The following is a 12,260-nucleotide window of genomic DNA, read 5'->3' as shown; positions in this document are numbered from 1 at the left end:
TCCCAAAGTCTTGTCTTTGAACAATGGAACTTAAGGTTGAATGTTTGCCTATGGATCGTGACAATCTAATCCACAAGCTCCTGTAGTGTGAAAATATTCTTAGTTGTTTCCTTTAGTTTCCCCGTAGTGTTTCTACTATTGATGTGTCAGCTGGGCAAATTGGACTGGAACTTTTGTTTCCCTTTAGTGTTTCTGCTATTGATATGTCAGCTGGGCAAATTGGACTGGAAATTTTGTTTCCCCTTATTGTTTCTACTATTGATGTGTCAACTGGGAAAATTGGACTGGAAAGTTTGTTTCCCCTTAGTGTTTCTACTATTGATGTGTCAGCTGGGCAAATTGGACTGGAAATTTTGTTTCCCCTTAGTGTTTTTACTATTGATGTGTCAGCTGGGCAAATTGGACTGGAATGTTTGTTTCCCCTTAGCGTTTCTACTATTGATGTGTCAGATGGGCAAATTGGACTGGAAATTTTGTTTCCCCTTAGTGTTTCTACTATTGATGTGTTAAATGGGCAAATTGGACTGGAAATTTTGTTTCCCCTTAGTGTTTCTACTATTGATGTGTCAAATGGGCAAATTGGACTGGACATTTTGTTTCCCCTTAGTGTTTCTACTATTGATGTGTCAAATGGGCAAATTGGACTGGAAATTTTGTTTCCCCTTAGTGTTTCTACTATTGATGTGTCAGATGGGCAAATTGGACTGGAAATTTTGTTTCCCCTTAGTGTTTCTACTATTGATGTGTCAACTGGGCAAATTGGACTGGAAATTTTGTTTCCCCTTAGTGTTTCTACTATTGATATGTCAGCTGGGCAAATTGGACTGGAAATTTTATTTCCCCTTAGTGTTTCTACTATTGATATGTCAGCTGGGCAAATTGGACTGGAACTTTTGTTTCCCCTTAGTGTTTCTACTATTGATATGTCAACTGGGCAAATTGGACTGGAACTTTTGTTTCCCCTTAGTGTTTCTACTATTGATATGTCAACTGGGCAAATTGGACTGGAACTTTTGTTTCACAAGGGTAGCTGTTCCCTTCATTGTTATCCCTCTGATGGTAAATTAAGCTGAATCCAAAAAATAGATCAAGCATCCATTGATTGATTAGGTGATTTAAACCAGGAATTTTAATTCTCCAAGTTTGACTCTGCACTCATCAAGTGTTAACAGAGTAGTAGCACTTAATCAGAGATCCTACCTGTTTGATTGGGACTTGAATAAAGTGGAGTTTAAACTAAGGGTTCCAAATGACAATGGTGTTGTGGTCATCACATGTTAAATAGCAAAATTTCATTCACAGATTTAGATGCCCAGGTTCCTGTCAGACTGGTTAATGGTTCTAGTGGGTCAGAGGGGCGTGTGGAGGTCCAACATGGAGGACTGTGGGGCACAGTCTGTGATGATGAATGGGATGATAAAGCTGCCTCAGTCGTATGCCGTCAGCTGCAATTCAGCAAGTATGTGGAAAAATAGCCTGTATTCTACACTAATGATAAATTATACAGTATGGTAGTGTCAGGATGTTGTTTTGGCTGTAGCCTTTCATAGTTCTACACTGATGATAAATTATCGACTTTGGTAGGGTCAGGATTTTGTCATGGCTGTAGCCTTTCATGGTTCTACACTAATGATAAATTATACAGTATGGTAGGGTCAGGATGTTGTCATGGCTGTAGCCTTTCATGGTTCTACACTGATGATAAATTATACAGTATGGTAGGGTCAGGATGTTGTCATGGCTGGAGTTTTTCATGGTTCTACACTGATGATAAATTATACAGTAAGGTACGGTATGGATGTTGTCATGGCTGTAACCTTTCATGGTTCTACACTGATGATAAATTGTACAGTATGGTAGGGTCAGGATGTTGTCATGGCTGTAGCCTTTCATGGTTCTACACTGATGATAAATTATACAGTATGGTAGGGTCAGGATATTGTCATGGCTGTAGCCTTTCATGGTTCTACACTGATGATAAATTATACAGTATGGTAGGGTCAGGATGTTGTCATGGCTGTAACCTTTATGGTTCTACACTGATGATAAATTATACAGTATGGTAGTGTCAGGATGTTGTCATGGCTGTAGCCTTTCATGGTTTGATTTTGAGTTCTACCAGTCAATAAGAGCCTATGCAATTGCCTGTTGTCATTTGTAAATCATCTGTCTACTAGCTCAAGTTTTATAACTCAAACAATTGGAAAGATTGCTTTGAAACTTGACACACATTCATTCCACACAAGTCTAGTTGGTTATAAATGAAAATGTTGACCCTTCGACATCTAGTATAATAGCTGTCTTTAAAATGATCTTATCAATGCTTCTGTTTGAATGTAATGTCATGTAAAATTTGTTTTCATTAAAAGACTTCTTATGATTTCAGTTTGGTCCTAAGTAACAATGCCACTGATCTGACATCCAGTATGGCTGTTGTGGTGGCCATCTTGAAAAATCTTGCTGTTGCTAGTTATTGTTTTCACCAAAGACTTCAAATAGTGTCTTGGTTTTTCTAAATGAAAATGGTTCACTGGAAAATTATATGTAAATATGTCAAAGGACACATAATGTTTCCAATGCATACTGGTTTGTGACATTTAAATTAAAAACAAGTTTGTTAACTCCTAAACCACAACATTTATTTGAGTATCATTATTAAATCAATTAGGGTAGATAACCCATTTATGCAAAGTATACCTCATTAACTTATTCATAAAAGTTCAGCAGGACTCATTAACTGCACTTGCATTCATGCTATCTTGGTAAATGACAACATCACACTGGAAACTTTAGATATTGGTTTATTATAAATTCCTGTCAAAGTGCTTGTCAGATTGTTGGCAGTTCTATAACTTCTTGTGACATTGGTTGCCATATTATTGATGATTCTGTTTATTATAAATTCCTATCACAGTGATTGTCAAATCAGTAGTGGTTCTGATTATTAGAAATTCCAGTCAAAGTGGTTGCCAAATCAGCAGTGATTCTGTTTATTATAAATTCCTGTCACTGTGCTTGCCAGATCAGTTGTGATTCTTTCTGTTAGAAATTTATACCACAGTGGTTGCCAAATCAGTGATAATTCTGTTTATTATAAATTCCTGTCACAGTGGCTGCTAAATCAAGATGGATTCTGTTTCCAAATAGAAAGTTATTCAACTATATTATTTTCTCTCATAAAAAAATCCATTGTAAATAATCAAGTTGTGATGTCTTGTTGTACAATTTTTCTATTAAACACTTGTCTGGATTTTGATTGTATTTTTTTGAATTATAGCTTTAAATGAAGTTTTTAAATTTGTTTTGTCTATGGTCGTAAACTCAGTGAAAGATAAAAAAAACCCAACAAGTTTCAGAAAATTCAACAAATGATTATTTTCCCTAGCATAGAGGGTGAAAACTTAAAAGGGACTTACAGTATTGTGAACTGAATTCCAAGTTGTCCTTAAAATGTTCTATTACAAGTCCAAAAGTATAGAGTTTTCTGATTGAGTTCCAGTATTTAATGTGCTGATGTTCCCACAGTCTTGATATATCAAAATGGTATGATTCAGAAATGTCCTTGAATGAACTCACAATAATACCAAAATAGTTATTTGATCCCAAATGTCAATGATCACTTTGTAATTCCAATGAATAATTGTAATTCTTCTCAAATTGTATCTGAACACCACTGAACTGGTTCCACGAGACTGGTGTTAAATTAATAATTAATAATTCTGCTGATGACAACCTTTATGTTAAAAACTAACACACAGTAAGAGGAGCCAGATGTGGGTCATTTTCCATTCAAATGTCTAAACAAGGTCAGGTCTATTTCTTTAAATGTTAACAACAACCTGACAAACCATGTTTTTATCCAAGGAAATGCAACTCAAATCCAAGTAAACATGTTGCTTACAAATTTTCATTGTACTAAAATATAATCTACAATCATGGACACAAATTAGCTATGTAATATCTTGTTTACAAATGAGCCTTACATCCTACAATCATGGACAAAAGTGAAACACATTGCATAGATATACAAAACAAATTCTTCTAAAGAAATAATTTTTACACATTATTTAAGCTTGGAGATCATCTGTCTTTACAGTGTTTATTGTCATTTTCATCATAAACATTTTGCTGATTAATTATCTTAGGATAAATTTATTTAGTTCTTGACATGTTAACAGTTTTGATTTTTTCATGTGACTGAACTTTGTGGGTGGCTTGTGCTTGGGGTTAAGAAAGAATCTTATTGATTTCAGGGTCAGAAGTTCAAAGGTCAAGTTCACTGTGCCTAGAAGAAAAAGGGTTCTGCACAATAATTCTAGTTCTCCACTATATACAATAACCAGACTTTGTGAATGCACATGGTATAAGGAAGACACCTATTAATTTTAAGTTAAAATGGTCAATGGTCAAGACCACTAACTGAACAAGAAATATGGTTTCTGCACAATAACTCTATTTCTGCACCATCTGCAGTAATTTTGGAATAAAGAGGTCAAAGGTGAAGATTACTGGGATAGAAAGAATAAGAATAGTTTCTGCAAAACAAAATTAGCTACGCATCACATACAATGACCAAACTGTGTGCATTGCTTGGAACTTGGGATAAGGAAGAAGCCAAGTAATATGAGTTGGGGTGGTGAAAAGATCAAATGTCACAGTCACTGAAAGAAGAAAAGTTGCTTCCCCGCAATAATAGTTTTACATCACAGACTTGGAAGAATGTTGTGGATGTCTTGCACTTCGGGTATGGATGAAGTCTTTTGATTTTGGGGTCAAAGGGTAAAAGGTCAAGGTCATTGTAACTGAAAGAAAAATGGTTTCAGCACAAAATATAAGTTATCTACACATGGTAAATTTAATATTGGGTAGGTATGTAATATACTGTTTACAGTACTCTTCTTTTGTTTTGAAACAGTGTTGTTGCAATTCCACTTGGAAATGGTTACTATGGAGCAGGAAGTGGTAATATTTGGCTGGATGATGTGAAATGTCAGGGAGGGGAGGCAGGTCTAGGAGCATGCGCTCACAAACCCTGGGGTCAGAGTAACTGTGCCCACACAGAAGATGCTGGTGTGATGTGCTTACCAAACTGTGAGTACTTTGTGTGTGATTATTGAAAATTAGATTTAAAAAAAAAAGTGAAATCATCTTCCAAACTGTGAGTGTTTTGTTAGAAATGGCTCTTAAGAATTTCCTGACAGACATTTTCTGTCAATCTTTTATTTATATTCACTTTCCAGTGCTCAGAGTTGCAAGTAAAATGATGACATTGCAACTGAAAATTATCTTCTCTCTTAAATACATAAACTAATCATATTAACTCTCGGATTTTACCCCCCACCCCCTTCAGTACTCCCTAAATAATCTTCATATTTTCCAGCCATATAAATATTGAAAATAGTAATTAGGGAAGGATGCCATAAAAATTACTTCCAACAAAGCAGTAGCCACTTAGCAAAATCAGTTTCCATTAGGTGGCTGCCAAGTTACTGATTATTGACAAAGTCACTGCGGCAAAGGTACTGATTATTGACAAAGTCACTGCGGCAAAGATACTGATTATTGACAAAGTCACTGTGGCAAAGATACTGATTATTGACAGTCACTGCGGCAAAGGTACTGATTATTGACAAAGTCACTGTGGCAAAGATACTGATTATTGACAGTCACTGCGGCAAAGATACTGATTATTGACAAAGTCACTGTGGCAAGATACTGATTTTTGACAAAGTCACTGCGGCAAAGATACTGATTATTGACAAAGTCACTGCGGCAAAGATACTGATTATTGACAAAGTCACTGCGGCAAAGATACTGATTATTGACAAAGTCTCTGTGGCAAGATACTGATTATTGACAAAGTCACTGCAGCAAAGATACTGATTATTGACAAAGTCACTGTGGCAAGATACTGATTATTGACAAAGTCACTGCAGCAAAGATACTGATTATTGACAAAGTCACTGTGGCAAAGGTACTGATTATTGACAAAGTCACTGCAGCAAAGATACTGATTATTGACAAAGTCACTGCGGTAAAGGTACTGATTATTGACAAAGTCACTGCAGCAAAGATATTGATTATTGACAAAGTCACTGCGGTAAAGATATTGAGACACAGATATTGCAGAAGTTAATATAACCTCTCATAAAATTGATCATCAGGTATTTTAAGCAACATGAGAACTGGTTAGAAATGTAGAAATATGCAATTATTAAACTTTTTTTTGTGGATGAACATGAATTTTATCAAGCAGCAGAACTCCTATGGATTACCATGAAGTGGAGATCAACATGATGGGCTACTGGTTTGTAAAATTTACCATGAAGTGGACATCAACATGATGGGCTACTGGTTTGTAAAATTTACCATGAAGTCGAGATCAACATGAAGGGCTACTGGTTTGTAAAATTTACCATGAAGTGGAAATCAAAATTATGGGCTGCTGGTTTGTAAAATTTACCATGAAGTGGAGATCAAAACGATGGGCTACTGGTTTGTAAAATTTACCATGAAGTGGAGATCAAATTTATGGGCTACTGGTTTGTAAAATTTACCATGAAGTGGAGATCAAAATGATGGGCTACTGGTTTGTAAAATTTACCATGAAGTGGAGATCAAAATTATGGGCTACTGGTTTGTAAAATTTACCATGAAGTCGAGATCAACATGATGGGCTACTGGTTTGTAAAATTTACCATGAAGTGGAGATCAAAATGATGGGCTACTGGTTTGTAAAATTTACCATGAAGTGGAAATCAAAATGATGGGCTACTGGTTTGTAAAATTTACCATGAAGTGGAGATCAAAATGATGGGCTACTGGTTTGTAAAATTTACCATGAAGTGAGATCAAAATGATGGGCTGCTGGTTTGTAATATTTACCATGAAGTGGAGATCAAAATGATGGGCTACTGGTTTGTAAGATTTACCATGAAGTGGAGATCAAAATGATGGGCTACTGTTTGTAAAATTTACCATGAAGTGGATATCAAAATGATGGGCTACTGGTTTGTAAAATTTACCATGAAGTGGAGATCAAAATGATGGGCTACTGGTTTGTAAAATTTACCATGAAGTGGAAATCAAAATGATGGGCTACTTTTTGTAAAATTTCATTATTCACTGAAATGTAGCTCCATAACTGTTTCAGTAAATGATGGTCTATAATTGCTTGCTTCATTAAACGATGTTGTTCAAAACATTGAAATTAAACTTGCTTTACAATAATAAAAAAGAAACTTTGCTGCATGATGCCACAAAATAGGTCGCAATGTCACATGCAAGTCATCATGACATCATAGTACAATGATGAATTGTCACAAGTCATTCAATGTAATAATTTGTTTTATTATTTTATTCTGTATTGTCTTTTATTCAGCTACAATGTATGTTTAGTATAGTGTAGTATAATAAAGTATAGTGTAGTGTGGTGTATTGCATACATTGTATGTGTAGTATATTTTAGTATAGTGTAGTGTGGTGTATTGCATACATTCTATTTTAAGTTGTTAGGAGACCAGTTAGAATTCTAATTTTTTTTTCAGCTGGAGGGGTTCAAAATGTGGTTGTGAGGTTGACCGGAGGATTGGATACTTTCCAGGGTCGAGTGGAAATCAATGTCTTCAACCGATGGGGAACAATCTGTGATGATGGGTTTGACGATAGGGAGGCCACAGTCATCTGCAGGATGCTAAATCATCCTAGGTAACAACCTGTAATTATCCATGTGTAATGCTAAATCATCCTAGGTAACTGTAATTATCCATATGTAATGCTAAATCATCCTAGGTAACAACCTGTAATTATCAATGTGAAAGGCTCCAGAATCATCCCATGCAATAGCCAGTAATTACTGCTGATATGTAATGCTTATAAATCGTTCTCATTAATTACCTGTATGTAACTATCATAAATCATCCTAGGTAATAACTTATAGTTTACCCATATGTAATGCTCATAATTGTCATAGACTGTCACCTATAATTACCTGTATGCAATTTGCGAAACTCGCCAAAAAATCCTGCGAGCTGATAGGACCAGTAAAATAAAAATACTACTTTTCCTGTTCATAACCAACTGGTCCTACATTTTGTCACACAAGAAGACAAACTGTAGTAAATGACTCCATGTTAAATGCAGATAGGCATGAATATAACCCTTTGATATTTAAATAATGAAGAAAACACAAAATGAGATATTTATGTCATGTGTCAGATTTATTAAACTTGATTAAATTCAGCAGAACTATTTGCTGACCAGGGCAACTATTTACTGACCAGGGCAACTGTTTGCTGACCAGGGCAGTGATGATTACTGTCCAGCTGATCCATGCATAACTCATCTAGAAGTTGGACATCGTAATTAAACCACTGATGACCAATCTGACCAGTCAGAATAAGAATTTTGGTCCTCATCCATCGACTCATTATCAATGACAGTATTAGAACTTGTCTCAGCCTCCAAAGATGAGTTTGTGTACAATTCTGCTCATGAAATTAAGTCTGCAGAAAGAGGAGTTCCAGCAGTGGATCACTGGAACTAGATTAAATCCATCCATATCAGTAGCTTAGTGAATTTTTTCATCATTGTCTTGAAATTGATAATAACCTATAGTTACCAATGTGTAACATTCATAAACCATCCTTGGTCATAAGTTATGATTACCCATGTCCTGTGTTCATAAATTATCCTAGGTGACAAACACAGTCATTGCAGTAATTACCCATGTGTAGTACTCATAAATCATCCTAGAATATGGCCTATAATTACCTGTGTATAATGGTAATAATAATTCATCCAGGGTATAGCCTATAATTACCAGTGTATAATGGTAATAATAATTCATCCAAGGTATAGCATATAATTACCCATGTATAATGGTAATAATAATTCATCCAAGGTATAGCCTATAATTACCCATGTATAATGGTAATAATAATTCATCCAAGGTATAGCATATAATTACCCGTGTATAATGGTAATAATAATTCATCCAGGGTATAGCCTATAATTACCTGTGTATAATGGTAATAATAATTCATCCAAGGTATAGCCTATAATTACATGTGTGTAATGCTCATAAATCATCCTAGAATATAGCCTATAATTACCCGTGTATAATGGTAATAATAATTCATCCAAGGTATAGCCTATAATTACCCGTGTATAATGGTAATAATAATTCATCCAAGGTATAGTCTATAATTACCTGGGTATAATGGTAATAATAATTCATCCAAGGTATAGCCTATAATTACCCATGTATAATGGTAATAATAATTCATCCAAGGTATAGCCTATAATTATATGTGTGTAATGCTCATAAATCATCCTTGGTGATAAACTACAATTACCATGGGAATATTCATACGTCATCCTGGGTAATAAACTATAATTACCCAAAGATAATGTTCATAAATTATTTTAGGAGAAACCTATCATTACTTATAGGTAAACCGCTCCGGTGGCCTAGTGGTTAGAGTGTCCGCCTCGGATGCAGGAGGTCGTGGGTTCGATCCCCGGCCGAGTCATACCAAAGACTTACAAAAACGGTACTAACAGCTGCCTTGCTTGGCGCTCAGCATTAAGAGGTTAGTGTTAGGACTGGTCGGCCCGGTGTCAGGATCATGTGACTGGGTGGGACATCATGCTACATGTCTGCGGCATGATGCCCCAGTGCTAGACATCACTATAAACTGCCACATTGCAGACATCGTAGCGATATGACTGAAAAATTGTTAAAGCTATGTTAAAAATCCAAATCATATCACATCACATCACTTATAGGTAAAGGTAAAATATCATGGCAGATTCTAACCCCTAATTGTGTGTAATGCTGATAGACTGCAAACATTGTAAACCATGCTCGTTGCATAGTTCATCTTTTAGGAGATCTGGGTTCATGCTGTTTGCTTGTAAGCCTTGTTCTTTGACGTGGCATAGTTCATTTGTTAGGAGATTCGGGTTCACACTGTTTGTTTGCAATCAGAAGCAGAATTAACAGCATACAGCCTGACCTTTTAACAACATACAGCATGGCCTTCTCCCAGCATACAGCTTGATCTTCTACTAGCATACAGCTGGATCTTCTTCCAGCATACAGCTGGATCTTCTACCAGCATACATCCTGACTTTCTACCAACATACAGCAAGGCCTTCTGCTAACATACAGCTGGACCTTCTACCAGATTACAGCAGTAAATTCTACTAACATACAGCTGGACCTTCTACCAACATACAGCCTGACATTCTACCAACATACAGCATGACCTTATTCTAGCATACAGCTTAACCTTCTACCAACATACAGCCTGACCTTCTACCATTATACAGCAAGGCCTTCTGCTAGCATACAGCATGACCTTCTACTAGCATACAGCTGGACATTCTACAAGCATACAGTTCGACCTTCTACCAACATACAGCAATGCCTTCTGCTACCATACAGCTTGACCATCTGCCTTCATACAGCTAGATCTTATACCAGCACACAGCCTGGCCTTCCAACAACATACACCCTAACATTCTACTAGCATACAGCCTGGCCTTCTACTAGCATACAGCCTGACCTTATACCAGCATACAGCCTGACCTTATACCAGCACACAGCCTGACCTTCCAACAACATACACCCTACTAGCATACAGCCTGGCCTTCTACTAGCATACAGCCTGACCTTATTCCAGCATACAGCCTGACCTTATAACAGCATACAGCCTGACCTTATAACAGCATACAGTCTGACCTTCTGCCTGCTCATTATGTAATGTCTTATCTGGATCTATGCTTTGTACAGGTTGTATGGATTGTATCCTAACACTGGATCTATCATGTATACAGTTTGTATGGATTTTATTCTAACACTTGATCTATGCTGTGTATAGTTTGTATGGATTGTATTCTAACACTTGATCTATTCTGTGTATAGTTTGTATGTATTGTACCCTAACACTGGATCTATGCTGTGTACAGTTTGTATGTATTGTACCCTAACAATGGAGCTATGCTGTGTACAGTTTGTATGGATTGTATCCTAACACTGGATCTATGCTGTGTACAGTTTGTATGGATTGAATCCTAAGACCAGATCTATCCAGTATACATTTTGTATGGATTGTATCCTAACACTGGATCTTTCATGTGTATAGTTGGTTGTAAATTGTACCCAAACTCTTGATCTGTACTGTATACAGTTGTTATAGGTTGTATCCTAATCCTAACCATGGATGTATGCTGTATACAGTTGGTTGTGGATTGTACCCAAATCCTAATCATGGATGTATGTTGTATACAGTTGGTTGTGGATTGTACCCTAATCACGACCTTGCATGTATGCTGTATACAGTTGGTTGTGGGTTGTACCCTAATCCTGACCATGCATGTATGCTGTATACAGTTGGTTGTGGATTCTACTTTAATCATTACTCTGGATCTCTCCAGTGTTCAGTTGGGTGTGGATCATACCCTAAACCTAAGCAAGGATGTATCATGGGTACAGCTGGTGTGAGTTGTACCCTAACCTTTGATCTATAATGTGTTCAGTTGGGTGTGGATCATACCCTAACCCTAACCCAGGATGTATCGTGTACACAGCTGGTGTGGGTTGTACCCTAACCATTGATCTATCATGTGTACAGTTGGGTGTTGATTTTACCTTAACTTACCTTAACTCTGACCCAGGATGCATCATGTGTACAGTTTGGTGAGGATTGTACCCTAACCCTGGATCTACCCTGTGTACAGTTGGGTGTAGTATTGTATGGTTACTGATCATATAGTTTGTTGCAAGAGAACATTTGCTCTGACATTGAAGATTTTGCAAACAGGTTAAAATTTGGTGGTTCAGAATCTTTACAGAGTATTTATTACAAGCTTTATGACCTTTTAATAACATGAAATAGTTGTTAGGTGTATGGCATGTTTTTGTGTTGTAAATTATTTTATTAGTTACTATTAGCATGTTGATGCTGTTAGTCTCCATGACAATGAGTGGTAATGGTGGAGTCATGCAATGCTTTATGTTTAAAAATCAAAAGTAACATTTTTGTGAATTGTTCTATTTTCATGGCCATAATTTTTCTTGGTTTTGCAAAACAAATGTAGCTATATTTTGGTTTATACTTTAATTTACTTATGTGGTGCAGACAGAACATACATACCAAAAGATGGTTTTTTCATTATGTTGGATATTTTAACTAAATCCATGAACAAATTGGTAGCCAATGAATGAAACTGAATCCACAGTGTTTGGCTATCAG

General features: G+C 36.3%; 1 protein-coding gene across 1 annotated transcript in view; it reads left to right on the top strand.

The window, feature by feature from the left end:
- Window positions 1–12,260, top strand: part of LOC149777643 (scavenger receptor cysteine-rich domain-containing protein DMBT1-like) — a 162,965-nt gene that overhangs the window by 34,001 nt on the left and 116,704 nt on the right. The window contains exons 4-6 of the mRNA XM_089938703.1: window positions 1,303–1,459; window positions 4,916–5,091; window positions 7,548–7,707. Of these exons, the coding sequence (XP_089794829.1) occupies window positions 1,303–1,459; window positions 4,916–5,091; window positions 7,548–7,707 (493 nt within the window). The remainder of the gene's footprint in view (window positions 1–1,302; window positions 1,460–4,915; window positions 5,092–7,547; window positions 7,708–12,260) is intronic.

This window comes from Sinohyriopsis cumingii, chromosome 17, assembly GCF_028554795.1.
Source record: "Sinohyriopsis cumingii isolate HCF-2022 chromosome 17, ASM2855479v2, whole genome shotgun sequence".
NCBI lineage: Eukaryota > Metazoa > Mollusca > Bivalvia > Unionida > Unionidae > Sinohyriopsis > Sinohyriopsis cumingii.
This window is presented reverse-complemented; position numbering and strand designations above follow the sequence as displayed.